The sequence below is a fragment of the Dicentrarchus labrax genome, unplaced genomic scaffold (genome assembly GCF_905237075.1).
Source record: "Dicentrarchus labrax unplaced genomic scaffold, dlabrax2021, whole genome shotgun sequence".
Classification (NCBI taxonomy): domain Eukaryota; kingdom Metazoa; phylum Chordata; class Actinopteri; family Moronidae; genus Dicentrarchus; species Dicentrarchus labrax.
Genome location: NW_026136703.1, coordinates 19,878,756 through 19,898,150, shown reverse-complemented (window position 1 = coordinate 19,898,150; position 19,395 = coordinate 19,878,756). Strand labels below are relative to the sequence as shown.

The window sequence follows — 19,395 nt, the reverse complement described above, 5'->3', positions numbered from 1 at the left end:
ACATGTTCTAATAAGCATAAACAAGCACGAAACAACCCAATAGAGGAAGGGAAGGCTATGTCTTCACATCCTATCAAAGATAGTGTCATAGCTTTGCATTTCCCTTTATGCAATATAGCATCAGAAAGACTGAAACACAAACAAATACACAGATCAGTACAAACCGTAACACAATACAAATCAACAAGTTAAACAGTAACAAAAAGGGGAGGTCATGTCACACATCAAAAACCAATTAAACAAATTATGATATAAAATAATTTTATTTCCTAACTGTGATCCACCAGATCCTTCAACACAATCTACTGCCACTATATTCTAAAAAAAAAAAAAAAAATCCTACAGACTATACTGTCAAATTTTCCATCAGCGTTATTTCAAAAATAACCTTGTGCCACCCAGCTAGCGTTGGAGGTTTGCAGTCTGTACATTTTTAAAAAAAGGTCAGGGCCTACTCACTTTCTAATAAGCCATTTGCAAAGCTATGAGACAGTCACCTGTAATAATAAATGTAATAAATACAAAGGACATTTTTTTTTAATATTAGTATCAACCTTTATTTTTAACATAGCCCTGATCCTCATGTGCTCAGCAGATAACAAAAGAAACTCTGCCTTCCAACTTACTGGACAAATTCAATATTAGCAACATGAAATGTTTAATATTCAAGAGAAACTATGAAGCAGAAGCTTCAACTCACTCCAGACATGAAGTTGGCAGATGACTGTAGGGAGTTTGCTATCTGCTTCCTGTGGTAGAGACCTTTACAGGCCAGCTGGTGGCTCTCTCTACATAGTCAACATTATGTAATTAATGAAGAAACACACACATAATCTTCCAAAGGACACAGTGCTGAATATGTTTCAAGTTATTATATAAAACCAAGAAGTTTTACCAAAAACTACTTTGACTTTCTTGCTAATTCCAACAAAAATTTCAGTTTAAAACTCCATGTCTTATAGTTACGTTTAATAACTGTAACCTGCTACACCACACTTAAAATGTCAATAACCCAACTGAAATGCAACCCTTATACGCCTGCAGCTAAATTCATTTATTTCTTGTATGATGTTTCAGGCTATTGCAGATTATAGTGACTGAAATACAAAAACCTGGAGGTTCCCTAACTCTTATTTACAAGTACTTCTGCGCCACCTGCTGGACTGTTTTATGAACTTCTTAACTACACATACAGACTTTTCCTCATATAAAACATTCTCTATTGCCTGTTCCTTAATTACATTTTTGAGGAATTTGTAGAGTTTGGGCCTAAAAAAGTGCTCACCTAATAAAGGCGTTGCTTTAATGCAGTCTTATGAAAATGGATGAATATATCAATTTGTTAGAAGGGAATAGTATGTATATTGTATCAGCTGTTGAGCTGCAGGAGGCTGGTTTGTTGTAATATCAGCCTGAGGACTCTGAGGGCAGAAGTGAAGTGGGAACAGTGCAACAATTGAAGGAAATCCCCATAGAGACAGCAAGCCTGATAGACTCTCCAGTGCATGGTTAGATTTTCATGGTTCAGCTTATCCAGAACCTTGTCAAGACACTTGGAAACACTGCCAAGACTTTTTACGTCAGAAGTAAGATTGTATTTTTAAGGGTTCTGATTTCTTTTTTATTTAGTCTTACAGTTCTATCACAGGGCCTATGTGTAGCAGTAAACAAGTGTTTAACTAAAGAAGCATGCCTTTACTTGGGCCAATAAAGCCATTGTTGAACAAGTATTGATCCTAAGGAAATGATGCAAAAGGAAACAACCCTGTTTCCCAGTGTTATGTCCCACACAGATAAGCAATGCACTTGCTAATTTTAAAGCCAGAGAGGGAAGGAAGCATGACAGCAAAGTTTCCGCTATACCAAACACTGTAGAGGGGAAAAAAACCATAAAGCCTATCTTGGAAAAAGCTTAGTGTTGGTCTGTCTGCTCAGAGCGAGTGTGGAATCGAACACCGGTTTATGGTGGAATTATGGCACATAATGAAACACATCCCCTTTTGGAGATACTAAAATCATTTAATCTTGGTGAGTGTATCTGTATTTGTTTCTTGTGAAGACCTAGGGAGTAGTTCCTGGAACCACTATGTAAGAGTAGCATGTTGTTTTGTAAAATGCAGACGTGAACAAATTATTATTTAAAACCTCTGTGTCATTATTTTTAGACTGATATCTCTGCATTTGGAAAATTGACAAATGGGCTCTAAATAAAGCACTCAATATGTTAAAGGCCAATAGATATTATTTTAAAATTAAAATATATACCATCCAGACCACTCAGGTCGTCTATTATTGTCGACAGAGTCAAAACAGTTAGTACGAACAACATATTTGGAAATAAAATCTAAGTTCTTTTAAAAAGCAGATTAAAACCTTCTGTTTGCCACTTCCTGTCATTTAGTTAAATTTGAGGCTGTTTATTAATATATGTCCTTGTACTTTTTCTTTCATATCTTATCTTAATACCTGTTTAAGTCATACAAAACACATCGAATTGCCTTGTTGTGAACAACTTTTTGTAAGAAGTCAGGAAACTTTTGAAGTCAATATCTATTTACAGTACTGTATCATTTCTGGAAGAACGTGACAATCAAATTATAAAAAAACACCAATTATATGGTTGGTTTGTGCTTCAACACAATGATACTCCATAGACAGTGAACCCACACGCCGGTATGATGTAAGATTTTACATAACATTGTGCCCAGTATAGCGGTGTCCAACAATAAAAAAATCAATACAAAGAACAAAACTTTGTGAAACAAATCTGGCACGTATGAGATGTACTTTATTGAGCCGATGCAACTGCTGATGTCTATGCTAATAAGATTTTATTTCGAACTTGAAATGCAGCTGAAACAGCCATCTGGGGGATATAATCTTCCCCATATTGGACCACAATGCATCCTGCCTCACTCTCTACTAAACATTTCCAACCATTATTCTGATCCCCGCCACTTCCCTTTTCTGACACTCTGCATTGATTTTTTGATTTTTTTCCTTTCCAGACGATATGATTCTAGCCTTCTGTTTATCTGTGCTTGTGGGCTTGTTGCTGGGTGCTTTGGTCTATGTGCTGTTGACCTGGGCATCCAGACGCCAGGCCACTGCCAGGATCACCAGGCGCTCCAAAAAGAGATCTGGCACTTCGCAAACAGACAACCCCATGAGCAACCAGCTGGGCCTCTACAGAAGCACTTTTCTGAGTGTCTACAGACAGCCCTCTCTGGAGCCAGTGGGCCCTCTGGGGAGTAAGCCCGGCGTAGAGACCTCCACCTTTCGTCCAGTGGCCAAGAGAAGCAGGCCGAGCCTGGACATGGGAGAGGACACTCAGGTCAACATGCCTGAGGACACAGCAGCTTCAAACTCATCGGATTCAGCATGCCTCGTGCCAAACAAGAGACATTCCTTCTGGTTGGGGAACAACGGGCTTAAAGGCTTCCTACCCTCACAGACTCCCCCTCCTGCATATGACAGTGTCATCCATGCCTTTGAAGAGACTTGCACTTGAATCTGTCCACATAGATTCAACAAGAACTGGAACAGGAGAACATTGTGGGATTACACAGGACTTTCTGGATGTGCTCTTTATAACATCAGACCTTTTCTGTCTAAAGCAGAGTTTCCTTAACCAAATAAGATGCTTCCACAGCCATCAAGTCTCAGTAATATATTATGAGATATAGATTAAAGGTGCAATTAGCAATCATTTCATAATCGATAAATTGCATGTTTCCAAATATATACAAACCCAAGCAACAAATCAGTTCTCTATAGTTGTTTGTGACCACTGCAGAACATCTCATGACCCATGATGTAGTAAAGAGAGTCTGAGGGGGGATTTTATTTTCATCAGTGAAGATGAGGTGTGCTAGATAGTTCTTATATTATCTAATATCACAATAAAGATTTAATGATGATTTTATTCCAGTGCGTGTGCTTTTTGTGCAGAAATTAGTTTATTTTATTCAAAATTAGTAAATCTTGAGTCATCATAGGCTGCTTATATGTGAAATGGAGGAAGGTTATGGGGAAATCAGTTACTTAATTAATAGTAGCCTAATTAACACTAGGTCAGGGACGTAGGACTGTCGCTTACCAGCACATTTATCACATCAAGGTCTTGTGTCAGTCACTTCAACTTACATTACAAAGATGGGGTGCGCCGTGTGAGGTTGCCATTATGAAAGAAACCCCCCTTTGAGGTGCAGCAGTAAATCTAGTATTGATTATAGTAGCCTGTGGACCAGAGTCCATAACAAAATGCGTAAAACATTTTTAAAATACACATACTTACCTTCAGTGATTATTTACAGGCTTATTTCGTGTATCGGTGCTCTCGTTTTAACTGGATATGAAGTTCGGGGTCTATTTTCCGTGCTACCTGCCTCATGGCAACCCGTTTTTAAAGCCACAACCCCAAAGTGCGCCAGCGGAAAAGTGCCTGGCAACACGACCGCACTGTGCGCCGACTGCCTCTGGATTAACATTGTTCTAACGGCGTCAGGTACGTATAACTGCATAACGTTTGTCCATGTAACCTCTTTGATGAAAGCACTTCTTTATTTTCCTCCGCAGCTCATTGGTCTCGTCAGCATTGTCCAATTCAGACTGCTGCATGCGGTCAGCCACAAGACGCCTTTGAATGAGAAATGTAATTGATGTAATGGGTTATGTAGTGAGAGACCTTTACGGAGGAGATGATCTGTTTTATACTTCGACTTTTATTGGATGCTGTTAATCTACAGTCTTCAAAGCAAGAGGCAAATTGTTGTTTTTTTTAACCGCTGTTTGATTGAAATCTTACTATTTATCCCCATTGTCTGCATTAGAATACGTTAATGGTGTTTTTTTTAATGTAAAAATTGGAAAATAGGAGTTCACATCCTTGCCTGGCTGCTCTTGTGTTTGACGTAAAATAGGAAGAACGGACAGTATCAGTACCCATGGAGACTGCGAGTGCACTGGTCTCCAATGCAGTGTTGCTGTTGCATAGAGACTGAGAAAAACTGTGAATTTCAAGGTTGATGCACTGAATGACAACACGGCTATTTTAAGCAAGAGCCACCTCTCTATGTCTCTTTTAAATTACCTTACTTGTTGATTAATGTTGTTAAATCTTCTTAATTTTTTTCTCCTTCTTCATTGCAACAGGATTACACAACTCTCCAGAGCCACATCAGGAAGACATGGGGTGGGCCACTGTCATCAAAGAAGCCTCACATCATTTCGTGGCAAAAGAAACCCTGGAGTGCAGAGCTGCTTGATTTAAATGAATGTAGAGCTGGACAACATCTGGCTGTATGATGTATTTTACTTCCCCTTAGATGTAATTGTAAGTACCTTGAGTAGAGCAGCCATCACCCTTCAGTGCATCCTCTGAATGGAAGTATGGACACATTCAGTGGAGGAATTTTGACTCAACATGCCCAGGAACTATGAGGTATGTTGAATTGCTGCTGTCATATCAGAAACTAATCTTACTTGGCCATTTTATAAATTATTATTACATAATATGCAATCTACTTTCCAGTGTGCCAGTCGGTATGAAGTCATTCTGTGCAGCCAAACATTATTCAGAACCTGATTTTAAATTGTAGAGGAGATCCCAAAGTTTCCGAAGATGCCACATAAGTCACACCATTTTTTTTGTGTGAAATGTGTTACACATGTTGCCCAGGATATATATATAGAGAGAGTCTTGAGCTGGACTATTTTAATCAGTGTAGATGTAGCAAGAAAATAGAGAATATGTGATACTGTCGGTCATAAAGCTCCTTAAAGGGAAATAAAATGGCAAAGCTGTATGTTAAAGAGATAAAGGGTTTAATGTGTAAGTGGATTAACCCTTACAGTAGATATTTATTTTGGGAAATGTTCTTTTTCTACACATATGAACCATTAAGGACATTTTGTTTTCTGACAGTGTCAGTCCAGAGTCAATTGATTCTGACAAGACTGAAAATAAATGCACTCTCATTCTGCAAACATTTTAAGGCCCTAAAATAGAATATACATGATATTTAAATACTTTCAGTTTCAGTTTGTGAATCTGTACAAATATTGGACAGGCTGTAGTGATGATGTCATCTGGAGCTGCTCCATAGACAGTGAATAATAGAACAACAGCTAGAACACTATGAGCAGCAGTCATGGTGATTTTACTGCTATAAGGGCACATGTAGTGATTCACTGTTGCAAGCTTTGTTCACTCAAAGGAAGGAAGGAAAGGAAGCTCATTTGGATTGAATATCTCAAACAAAGAGCGTCTTAGCCCTTTGTTTCAGTCACTAATTTGATGTCTGTGAACTAGCTCAGTAAGGTGTTGTACGCCTATTGGTATCTGTGTATGTAGTACATAAGTAAGTGGTGGGTCTTCTTTCAGGGTAAGGCAGTACAATATTAATGTTGAATTCAGCTTCTTCATTTGAACACATTACTCATTCATCTGGGTGATCCTTGTCTTGGCAGCCAGTATATGCAAAGCTATCTGTTCATTTTTTTGACAGAAACAATCTCATCACAAGTGAGGTGAAGTTAGTGGGTGTTCTGCACATTTTAATTGTATCACAGTTTGCCAGATTGACTTTAAATTGTAGATGTTCTTACGTAATTTCTTTTCTGAGCACTTTAAGGACGGCTTTATCAGCCATGATGGCTTAAAAATTAAGAAAATGTTCATTCTTGACCTAGGAAACAGTAGTTGACAGAATAATCTTACTACACGGTCCATTTAGTAGCTGAGGCTTTTGATTGTATTGCACAATCTTCCTCAATAGATGGACTTACCACCAGGCCCAAGAATTAACTTTCAATCTCAGCTATTTTATGGTTAGTTTTGCTGTTCTTCTTCTTCTCGTCTCATCGCCGTTGTTGGACTCCGAACCTCAGTAACCGCAACCCAACTTCATGCTGACTACATTTCCACAGCCAACCGTGAAGCAGAGGGCAGTTTTATTTAGATTTAGGGTCACAGACAGACACAAACTCATAGTGTACATTGAATCTGGTTTTCAAAGTAAGTAAAAAAAAAAAAAAAAAAAAAAAAAAGTTGCATATAACAGCTTCAACTTCCTCTTCTTCCTCCGCTTTACCCACCAGCCTGGTCACTCAGTAGGGATGTTGGCTGCCGTGGAACATGGTCCCATCCTCTGCAGCGACTCCAACATCCTCTGCCTTTCATGGAAAGGCCGGGTCCCCAAGAGCGAAAAGGACAAGCCGGTGTGCCGGAGACGGTACTATGAGGAGGGCTGGCTCGCCACAGGGAACGGGAGAGGAGTTGTTGGGGTGACGTTTACATCGAGTCACTGCAGGAGGGATAGAACTACACCTCAGAGAATCAATTTTAACCTGCGAGGACACAACAGCGAGGTGTGGTCTTGCCTCTAGAAATGTCCCTGCCCTTACTGTCTCCTTTTTTTTGCAATATGCTTTTATTGAGAGTTAAATACATAAAGAGCAATTCCAGAAATCAAACTGTTACTTTTATTTCTCATGTTCCCCAAATAATCTCCTTCCCACTCTGAGAACTGTATAACAAAACTGACATATATTATTTATTTATATCTAACCCACCGTTACAGAATCCTCCGTCTTGATCTAAACATCAACATTTCCTGTCTTTGAGTTGTAAAAGTATGTAAGTAGTATTAGTAGAAAAATATATATAGCATAGAAAATTAAAATGTGCACCATGTGGCATAAAATAAATGAATATTGAATGAATAATTTACATATACACCCAATTTACAGATTCAGAAAACAGTAACACTATATTTGTATTTTCTCTGTATGCGGACATTTCTTTCTACTGCAGAGGACTTTGAAATCACACACTCACCTCTAAAATGCTTTTTTAGCATTCTGCTCATACTGCATATTAATCATGAATGTTCGTCTGTGCAGCAAAGCCACCTGTGTTGCAAAAAATAGTAACTGTATTTTTGGGCTTTTACAGGTTGTCTTGGTGCGTTGGAATGAACCCTTTCAGAAGCTGGCCACTTGTGATATGGAAGGAGGTATTTTTGTATGGATCCAGTATGAAGGAAGATGGTCTGTTGAGCTAGTGAACGACAGAGGAGCACAGGTAGACACTTTATTCTGTTATCGCCTAAAGATTGACAAAAGAAAATGCACCTGAAAAAAGACTAAGACAGTGTTGTGTACACATATACATCTTTCCTCCAGGTGAGTGACTTCACATGGTCACATGATGGCACTCAAGCCCTCATCGCATATAGGGATGGCTTTGTGTTGGTCGGTTCAGTCAGCGGACAAAGACACTGGTCCTCTGAGATTAACCTGGAGAGTCAAATCACCTGTGGCATCTGGACGCCTGATGATCAACAGGTACACATTGTCTGATAGAACTCTTATGAATAGCTTTTTGTATTATGTAACCTTTCTTTCTGTTATAAAACATAAAAAAAAGTTATCTTTAATAAGAAAAACTAAATCAGGGGTGAGGTCATTTCCTCTTGCTTCTAATGCTACCCTCAAATACAAGATAAAATGACTTATATAACTGGCTTTTTTTGCTGCAGTTTTCAGTATTTGATGCTCCAGAGCATTTCCACCATGTCATCTATTAAAGTTTAATGTACAATGCCCCCTCAGGTCTTGTTTGGTACAGCAGACGGTCAGGTGATAGTGATGGACTGTCACGGACGAATGCTTGCCCATGTTCTCTTACACGAGTCTGATGGGATTGTGAGCATGTCCTGGAACTGCCCTGATTTCCTGGTTGAGGACAGCACCGAGAGCGACACAGACTCTGATGACAGTATTCTGCCTTTAGGTACAAACACATACCCCCACTGCTCATATGACAGCGTGCTACCTTGTCATGGCTGTGGAAAGCTAATGTACTTACTTTTCTTTGTTCCTCCAAGCACGGAGAGTCAAGCCTTTGTTGACAGTCACCTTTTTATCAGGAGATATCAGTTTAATGAACAACTATGATGACCTCTCTCCTGCCGTAATTCGCTCTGGGCTGAAAGGTATAAAAATCCATGTTTTTGTTGTGATATTGCGAGCATGTTCATGAATTGTGTTGCTCATATGACCCATAAGACATAAGGTTTTTGTACTCCATCACTCCACAGACGTCGAGGCCCAGTGGTGCTCCCAGGGAGACCTCCTGGCTGTGGCTGGCATGGAGAGACATGGGCTTTCTGCTGATTCTGCCTGTGCGTCAATCATGAGGAACGCCCTTGTTAAGTTCTATAACGTCCAAGGAGAACACATCTACACTTTGGAAACACCTGCACAGGTTAGTTCTGTATAAATTGAGGTCTTACTGGTCAATATGGAATACAATTAATATCAAAATAATCATAACATTTTCAATTTCTGTTTACACATTAAAATTATTTATTTGATTTCTCTAAATTGGACTGCAATGCAATGAAAAGGTCAAACTGGAACTTTCTGCATTTAGTACCTATTAACACAATTAAAATGTGTACTAAATACTTATATGATTACAAATAATAGATGATCCATACTTTTTTTATAAGTGTCAGTACTTAATATACACTAATGCCACTGAAGTGAGTAGACACCTCATTCAAGAGTATGTGTTTTGTCAGTCACTTGTGGGTCATAACTTTAATTTCTGTTGCACTTTTCAGAATAAAAGCACTTCAGAATTAAGAGCTTGAATATAAATGGTGAATAATATCAGAACAGATAAATAATTGAGAGAAATGAGTACAACAGTTGACAGATAATTGAAAATCCAATAGATAGACAGATAGAGTACTATATTAATCCCAAAGAGGAATTTCTGTGTTACAGCATCTACTATACATAAATCACAAAAAAAACAAATGGCAAAATAGACTAAATCAAATAAAAAAATATAAAGTACAGTACAGTAATATACTGTAATATAATGTGCATTAGTACAAGTCAGGTAGATGCAGTATTGCTAAAAGCTATACAGTAAAGTGCAGAATCATCCTTGAATATGAAGGATATTATGAATATACATACGTTTTTTAATTATGCACACTATGAATCCGTAACCTAGGAGATGAACTGTCCTTGTTATATTGAATGAGTTAAGGCTTCACTGCCAATGAATGTTCATTGTTAATTACCGTAAGAATTTATTGTATATTAACTGATTTTCAGAGACCCATCACCACCATCTGTTGGGGTCACAGAGACTCTCGTCTGTTCCTCGCCTGTGGACCAGCACTGTATGTGGTGCGTGTGGAGCACAGGGTGGCCAGTCTGCAACTTTTATGCCAGCAGGGCATTGCCAGCGCCCTGCGGGAGGAAAAAGATGTGGGAAAACTGAACATGCCCTCGCTTCTCTGCTCTTATGTCACCACTGCTTTCATACCCACCATCAAGGTATATAGATTCCTGTTTAAATGCTGTGCAGTAACTGTGTACAGTTGATTTTTTACCAACTTTGCACTGTGATATTGCAAAACTGCTGACAGAGGCATGTTTTCATTTGAGCATCCAGCAATTCTACAGCCCTTTCCTCTCTTTGTTTTAGCCCCCAATCCCTGACCCCAACAACATCCGTGACTTTGTCAGCTATCCCACAGCTGGGAATGAGAGGCTTCACTGCACCATGAAGCGAGCAGAGGACAGCCCAGAGGCAGGCGGACCCTGCTACACTCTCTACCTGGAATATTTAGGAGGACTGGTGCCCATTCTCAAAGGAAGGCGCATCAGTAAACTACGGCCCGAGTTTGTTATTATGGATCCAAAAACGGACAGCAAAGCAGGTGGGCTTGGACTTTTACACAGTCTTATACTTTTTATGGGGACTATATTTCTGGTAAACAGTAGCTCCAGTGAGTTCTGTGGATTATCCAGAGTAATCACAAATTAAACTCCACTACCTCCACACTTGTATTGGTGTTGTGGCAGACATTTCATTGGTGTATAGTTATTGTCATACACACAATCATATACAGAACAACATATAGCTAAATCCGTTCTCTGAAAATAAATCTTTTAACCCATCCTAAGTGTTAGGAGCAGTAGGCAGCCACTGTGCAGTGCCTGGGGACCAGCTCCAGTTCTGAACCTTGGTAAAGGGCACTGACAGGAGAGATTAACCTAACGTACATGTTTTGAAAAACTGGAGCACTGAGAGGAAACCCACACAAACACAGGGAGAACATGTAAACACAGAAAGGCCCTACCCTAGCTGGGAATCAAACACAGCACCTTCTTCCTGTGAGGCAGTACATTCCTGTATAAACTGGATAAAATGACTGAAGACTTGACTAGTTTGACATTTTGGGAAATAATGAGAAGGTCGATATCACTCTGATGTCTGTATGCTAAATATGAGATTAGAGCCAGGAGACTGTAAGTGTTGCTTAGCATAAATAACTGGAAGTAAAGGGAAACAGCTAGCTCGGCTTTGTCTAAAGTAAAACAAATTCACCAACCAACCTTCTCTCAGTTTTACATGTTGTATCTCGTTTGTTTAATCCGGACACAAACAGAAATATGAAAATGACAAGTAGTGGTTTTATGGGGAGTTATGTGCTGGAACTATTTCTTGGCCAGTGACTTCCTGTAGTTGTCATGACAACATAAAAGGGATTTAAATACATAAATAGCCCTACTCAAAAAAGAGTTTTTGACATATATTTGACAGACGTGACATGAGGAGTTGTATTGATCTAATCATCTACTAGATAATGATACCACAAACATTTCCCAAAATATTTTTTAGATAGAAGACCGGGCCAAAGGAAATCTTGTTCCTTGTCAACTTGAAATTAAATATGCGCCTAGTTGAGCTCTTCAAACATGTGCTCCATTTTAAAATGACTGCATATTCATGTGGTGTGCCCATCCTTCACCTTGAGTAAAAACAAATACAGACTCCGGTGATGACTGCTCCTCTCTGATGTAACATAGTCTGAGGCTTGAAACAGGAATAGCCTGTACCATGACCTGGCTGCACTGGGGTTGCATTTAGTCTGCGGCCCCACCAAAAGTGTGCTTGCCTTTTAATTATGTTCTTTACATAGAGGTAGTTTTATGCCAGGTTAGTATGTATGAGGACTCAGTTCACGCTCACCATTTCTGTTTTGTGTTTTTGTTCCAGAGGAGGTGTGTGTGAATCCCATGATTTCATACACTGACAGCTGCAACTGCTCCGACTCCAGTGACATTGAGTTGAGCGATGAGTGGGTCGGGAAGAAGTCACCAAAGTTATCCCGAGGAAACAGGTCACCCAAACTCTACATGTCAGAAATTATATAAATGAACTTTTTTTTTACACAATACACAGGCCTGAACCACAGAGTGTTTGCAATATATTTCTGTATGATTTGTTTCACCATGCTAATTGAGCTCATGACTGTAATTAATAACATCAAATGAAAATGTAATTTCAGAGGAAAAGATAATTGAATCATGTACTTCTTTGTTTCAAAGGATGAACATGGAATCGAGAAAATCTCCCAAACTTTCACGTGCCAATCAGGAAGGCCAGCGGTCACCACGGTTACCAACGAAGAAGCCTCCTGTTCGATCTCCCAGTCTGACACGTCGAGAGTTTTCAATGGATGGAATTACAGAAGTATGAATCTGCATTACATAATCTAATGCTAATAAGTAACTGTAGTGTCACAAAAGGCTTTAAATGGTGAATCTTGAAAAAAAGTGATTGATGTTCTCAAATTATTCTCTTAGCCAAAATGTTCCTCTATTTGTTAAATATCAAAATCAAAAAAAATTTTGCTTTCACTCTACCTGATATATTAACCTATAGGCTCATGTCAACTGCTGATTAATTTTCTTATCACATCAGTAACTCTCATTTTTATTTCCTTTCCTTCTGCTCTGAAGCACAACTACCTGGCTCAAGTCACATCCAACATTTGGGGAACAAAATTCAAAATTGTTGGACTTGCTTCTTTTCTCCCTGCCAATCTTGGTGCAGGTAAATGTCACAAAAGTCACCCTTCACGTTGACCATTCTGATGAATTGAACAGTCGTCATAACTTTCCTCTACTGTGTGTTTCAGTCATCTATAAGACAAGTTTGCTTCATCTGCAACCGAGACAGATGACGATCTACCTTCCAGAAGTGCGAAAGATTTCTCATGACTTTATGAGCCTGCCTGTGTTCAACCCCAATGTGTTCAGTGAGGATGAGGATGACTTACCAGGTGTGACCGAATAAAAGCACATTTTCAGTTCAGAAGCTTACGAAATTATATTAAGAGAAATTTGTGTAATTCCATTTAGTTCAATGCATCTGACTCTGAATTCTGTATTTTCTGAAAGTCACTTACACAGTTCTTCTCTTTGTTTTTACAAAGTGATGGGGCCATCTGGAGTGGCAGGAGACAATCCTCCCTGCACAGTCAACATTCCCATTGCTCCCATCCACAGCCCGGCTCAGGCCATGTCTCCTACTCAGAGTATCGGCCTGGTTCAGTCACTTCTGGCCAATCAGAATATTCAGCTTGATGTCCTGACCAACCCTACAGCCACTGCAGCAGCTGCAGCTGCAGCTGCAGCAGCTTCTGTCCCTGTTACTGATCACGGGCAAGATGCAGTTGCAACACCATATCCAGTGCCAACTAGATACTCAAACCCTGGTCAGGTGATCTTCAGTGGGCTGGAGATGGGTCCTCTTCTTCCTGGTACTCTTCCTCCCCCACCTCCACCTCACCATCTCCCACCGCAGCCTCATCCGCAGCGGTCTCATTCACAGCAGCCTCGCCAACAGCAGTCCAAACAGTCCCAACAAATGCAGGCGCAGCAGCAGCAGCAGCAGCAGCAGCAAAAATGCATCATCACCAACAACAACAACAGCAGCAGCAGCAGCAGCAGCAGCAACAACACCATCTTCAGTCCCAATCGCAGCAGCAACAACAGCAATTACAGCAATTACAGCAGCAACATCAACAGCTACAGCAACTGCAGCACCAGCAGGCGCTACTTCAACAGCAGCAGCAGCAACATCAACACCAGGTTCAGCAACACCAACAACTACAACAAAGTCAACAACAAGTGACACCCCAACAACTTCAGCACCAGCATCAAATTCAGCAGCAGCAGCAACAGATGCAGCTGCAGCATGAACAGATGCAGCAACAGCAGCAGCAGATGCAACAGCAGCAGCAGCAAATCCGGCAACAGATCCAGGAGATGAGACAGCAGCAGCAGCAGCTCCAACAGCAGCATCAGCAGATCCAGCAGCAACATCAACAGATGCAGAGGCAGCACCAACAAATGCAGCAACAACTGAAGATGCAGATGTCGCTGCCCCCTCCTCCGACTGGCTATCCAACCATTTCTTTACAACAGATTCATCTTCTGCCTCAGATTCCTCCTCCTACCACTGAGCCTATGCTCAACAGGGGGGAGCATAGCCACACTCTTAAGCCAAGTCTGCCGCGAACTTTACCTCCCTTCACTGACATGGATGGATCTATGGAGATGCAGATGAGGAAGGTTAATCCTCCTCCTCCATACCCAGGCACTGTAGTGTCTGCAGCAGCAGCTACAGCTGCCAGTACGCCTCAAACTCTTGTCACAAACTGTGACAGCCCAAGTGTCCTGGCGCCAGATAACTGCCTCAAGAAGGATGAATTTTTGCTTCACCCCGTCACCTTGCAGTACCCCACGCCTCTGGGGTACGAAAGGATCACAACCTTTGACAGCAGTGGCAATGTGGAGGAGGTTTGTCGGCCACGCAGGCGCCTCATTCGTAACCAAAATGCATACGCTGTCCACGGCTCGGCCACGCTCAAAGTCACATCCTCGGAGAATAAAAAAATTCAGCTTCCCTACAGCTCAGCAACACTGAGTCGCCTCTCTGTCCCCCGATACTCAATACCTAGTGGAGACCCTCCTCCTTACCCTGATCCAGCCAATCAAGTGACTGCTACACTTCCTCCTCCCCAGAGAATTGATAGCAGTCTTATTCATGCCACTCTACGTCGTGACCGCAGGGACGTGGGACTTAAAGTGCCACAGATGATGGAAAGCTCAAGAACCCTTCCCTCCAAGGCTAAAATAAACAGTGCACTAGCACTTACCTACCAGCAGAGGGTGCCCACTGCATTGTACACATGCACACAGTGCAGCAGTAACAGCAGCAGCACCAGTGTCAGTGTTAGTGGGGGTGGAACTACAAGCAGCGGCATTGCTGGTGGCACGGTGGTGAGGCAGGACTTCCCACCAGGGAAAGGAGCACATCACAGTACCATTATTGTGCACTCAAAAGGTACCTCACCACTGGCCTCTCAGTCGTCTTACAGTCTGCTGGGTGCTGTTGATAACAGCAGGGACAGAACAGTGTACGTTAACTCTGCCTTTACTGAAGATGAGACTTTAAATCAGCAGTGTCACCTTGAAAAGTCTGTACGTCAGCTGACTCTCGGCGATGTCAGTTTGACTGTTAAACGCCCTCCGCCTTACCAGTGGGACACCTCCACCACAGAGGAGTTCTGGCTCACCCCAGAACAAACAATGTTAGGTCCTCCACCAGGACCTCATAAACCGCCTCCACTCATCATTAGCCAAGCTCAGCACTTGGACATGACTCGGCTACCGTTTGTCCTCACGACTAAACCTCCAAGCAGTCCGAGCACAAGCACTCTTACTTTCCCATCAGGTTACCAGATATCCCTCTCACCTTTTCCCCCAGGTGTGGGTCACAGTGGTCCCCAGCTTCAGACATTACAGAACCCTCCACCTCAGTGCTCTCCAAATGACGTGGTTGCTTCAGTCCCTTTCGCTCAGCAGGAACCCAACTTGGTCTTGCCACCAGGCTATCCTCCAAATCTCGCTAATTTGGCCTGCTGCCCTCTCCCTCCAATGTACCCAGGGGCCAGCTCATGTGCGGGACTTCAGCTGCACCCTGTCAACCTTCACCCCTGGAATCCTTATCCCTGCCCACCTCCCATGCAAGACCCTCCAGCACCTCCCCTCCCAACCAAAACTCATCAGATTTTAGAGAAGCCGATTCTATCCCCTCCTCCTCCTACTGCGCCGCCTCCACCACCCCCTCTCCCTCCTCCTCCACCACCTACTGAGCTACCGCCATCCAAAAGTGCCACAGAGGATCTAGCAGAGTCTGCCAACAACTTTCCAGAGCCATCATCCCTGAACGAAAGCCCTGTGCCGCAGGAGTCGGAGCGTTTCAACAAGAAGAGCCGCAAAAGACTGGACAGCAGAGCCGAGGAAGCCAACATGCCCAACGTCTCTGAGGGCAAGTCAAGAAAGGAAGGACGTGCGCTTTCTGACTTCAACACTCTCATTTCTAGCCCAAGGCTTGGCAGTAGAGAGAAGAAGAAGCCAAAGGGACAGAGAGAGCAACTCAACAAAACCAAGAAGATGAGCAGGACCACAAATGAGTTCCAGGATAGCTCAGAGAGTGAGCCGGAGCTGTTTATCAGCGGCGATGAGCTCATGAACCAGAACCAGAGTAGTAAGAAGAGCTGGAAGAACAAGCGCAGCATGCGTATGGCAAGTGAGCTGGAGGAGATAAAGTGCCGCAAGGCCAATGAAAGAGAGGACCGTAGTTTGGGAAGCCAAGGATTTGTCTATGTCATGGCCAATAAACAGCCATTGTGGAACGAAGCCACCCAGGTCTACCAGCTTGATTTTGGAGGACGGGTCACGCAGGAGTCGGCAAAGAATTTTCAAATTGAGCTGGATGGTAGACAGGTAATGTGATCAGCTGATTAGTGAATTGCTTGTAGTCAATCAACAGAAAATTTATCTGCAACTATTTTTATACTCACTTTTCAATTTTTCAGATGTGATCATTTGCTGCTTTTCTTTGTCTTATTTAAAAGCATTCTGAATATCTTTGGGTTTGGGGCTGTTGGTTAGACAAAACAAGCAATTTAAATATCTCACCTCTGGTTGTGTGATCAGCATTTTTCACTATTTAAAAAAAAAAAAAACAAGAATATCACTGGCAGTTTAATCGGTAATCTAGATGAATCAATTAAAAAGTTGTTGATGTGTTGGTTAATTCATGCTTTCTGAAATTTTTTCCCCTTTTTTGTCATTTTCAGGTGATGCAGTTTGGGCGAATTGATGGGAATGCCTATATATTGGATTTCCAGTATCCTTTCTCAGCAGTGCAGGCATTTGCTGTTGCCTTGGCCAATGTGACTCAAAGGCTGAAGTGAAAAGCTTATTTTGTGTTGTTGTAGACTAAATCAAAAGAAGCCACAATGGTCTTTCCACCCCAATGTGTTGGGCTATAGCTTGGAAAATGTCAGAGTTGTGGTGATTCTTTTTTTAAAGAACAGGTTAATATACAAGTTGGTCTTGCACATGCAGATCACGTACAATCAGTCTGTTGAAGGCAAAGTCAGGCTAGGTTGGTGGTCATGGAGACTAAACCAGTTACTCCATCATTTGTAGTTTATACATTGAATGTACTCAAGCTAATTTTATTTATTATTGAAATGTTATTTAGTGAAGTAAAAAAAAAAAAAAACGCCTTCTGGATAATCAAAAGGTAAAAAAAGTAAATGTTGGAATGGATTTTAAAAGCAGTCTGGAGGATTAGTACCACACATGGTGCCAAAGACATCTTCTCTCTCCTTTAATGATGGCTAATTCAATGTATATCAAATTAATGAATATTTTACACATGTTTGTGCTGTTAGGGTTACCTGCATTGTGAGGTACGGTGGTATTCAAAATTGCAAATACATTTTCACAAAGCCATACCATATCTGATACAAACACTGCACTATTTTAATTCACTTTTAAGTAATTAAGTAAATGAATTATAAAGTTTTATGATGAATACCTTTATTTGTATATTTATTCTTCATACAAATCCCATTTGTTCAAGGCAATGCTTTGAATTTTAATCTGTTTTGTTTGTTAAATGTCCTCTACATTATGTTCAAATTGCTGAACATGCAATAGAAGAATATATTGATTCTGTAACTGCAACATGAAGAGTTGAGTACAGTTTACCCTAGTTTGTATATTTTCTATTCATGATACTTCTATGAAGTGGTGCAATGAACATAGTAAATCATATTATTTTGGCCATTTTACTGCAAATCATTATTTAGTCAGAGCTGTTATGATCTGAGAATATTTAATTCGTTTTTTCATGTGTAAATTTACATGTTATTTTTCATTTAGAAAACTTCCCTCTACAATTGTCAGTAATGGTCAACGGTAAGTTTACATGTGCCAAATTTAGCCAAATAGCTGAATGCATTTGGTGGAAAGTGAATTAGTGGCAAAGATGGTAGGAAATGGTCCCATCCCCACAGACAAAACTTTGTTTAAACATGGAGATCCTCTCAGTGACTCTCAAACTTGGTTGGCTCTGTGTTGTTTTCATTGGGTGTTTATGATGCTACTACATCAGTAGTTTGCCGCGTTGGAAATCAGTGCTGCTTTAGATAGATAGAGCTTGTGTGCAATAATGCTACTACATAGAACTGATGTTGTACTTGCAAAAGAAAATACAAAGCTGCTTGCACTGTGTATTTAGTAAATGACTTAACATCCTTATATGCTTAGAAAATTGTGCTTATTTGTTGCTAATTTCAGTAATTTTGTACTTCACCTTTGCTTTAACATGGTACCAAGAGTTTTTTGATGTTGTAGAAAAAAAGATTGAGAACAATAAACTTGCAAAGGTATTAAATACAACATATTCATGAGTTGTTAAGATTAACTGTTAGTAGGAGTGAAATTCATGTAGATTTGGTGCTAATGTATAAAAAAAAAAAAAACAAGTGTGGAAATGTCTGGACATTTGTCATTTGCTAATTGAAGGTTGTTTTAAAGTATATGAAGAAAGCATTTCGCAAGAGGCTACAGGAAATTTGGTGCGGAGGGTTTCTAATTTACAGCTTTTCATTTAATGCAGCTTCAGAGACTTCAGCGACGGTGTGTGTCAGTTATCAGCAATACTGCCTAATGAATAGTTGGTTGCCTGATTTTTTTTTTTTCTCTTAATTTGTGAAGGAAACAATTATGATATGACCATAGGTTCACATTGACCTATAGGCTGGCCAAAATGTAATAAAAAAAAATACATTGTTCCAATTGTTTTTGGTGTTTCATTTCCAGTTTGGCTCTTCCAGTTTCTAAACCAAAGTCTGTGATCCCAGGAACCCACAACACAAACTTCCTCCTTTAGCCCCCTTTGTTTTGCAGTTATGAAGGGATCAGTTGAGTTGTGCATAAATTGTAGACAATATCTCTAAAATGTAAACGTTTATACTACTATTAGTACATTTATTTGTGCATTTGATTATACATAACTATATGATTAACTTTTTTTTAAATTTACAAATATATATTGTTATGACTTTGCTACAGTGGCAGTCTAGAGTCATAATTATTGTTTCTGCATAAAACTGTAATATGTAATCACTAAATGATTATTGTTATTAC

The 19,395-nt window shown here is 40.5% G+C and overlaps 2 protein-coding genes across 2 annotated transcripts; both read left to right on the top strand.

Moving 5' to 3' along the window:
• The first annotated feature begins 1,883 nt into the window (after positions 1–1,883).
• myct1b (myc target 1b) lies at positions 1,884–3,925 on the top strand. Its single transcript, XM_051393768.1, has 2 exons — positions 1,884–2,028; positions 3,009–3,925. The coding sequence occupies exons 1-2, from the start codon at positions 1,974–1,976 to the stop codon at positions 3,509–3,511; spliced, it is 558 nt and encodes a 185-aa protein (XP_051249728.1). The 5' UTR covers positions 1,884–1,973; the 3' UTR covers positions 3,512–3,925.
• A 452-nt stretch (positions 3,926–4,377) lies between these two features.
• tulp4b (TUB like protein 4b) lies at positions 4,378–19,040 on the top strand. The gene is given in 17 exon segments (XM_051393752.1): positions 4,378–4,507; positions 5,155–5,443; positions 7,102–7,371; positions 7,958–8,086; positions 8,188–8,349; positions 8,617–8,797; positions 8,892–8,999; positions 9,105–9,271; positions 10,138–10,362; positions 10,514–10,748; positions 12,092–12,215; positions 12,424–12,568; positions 12,838–12,931; positions 13,017–13,160; positions 13,314–13,778; positions 13,781–16,674; positions 17,031–19,040. Coding segments are annotated over 16 exon segments (5,478 nt in total). The 5' UTR covers positions 4,378–4,507; positions 5,155–5,425; the 3' UTR covers positions 17,148–19,040.
• Positions 19,041–19,395: the final 355 nt, after the last annotated feature.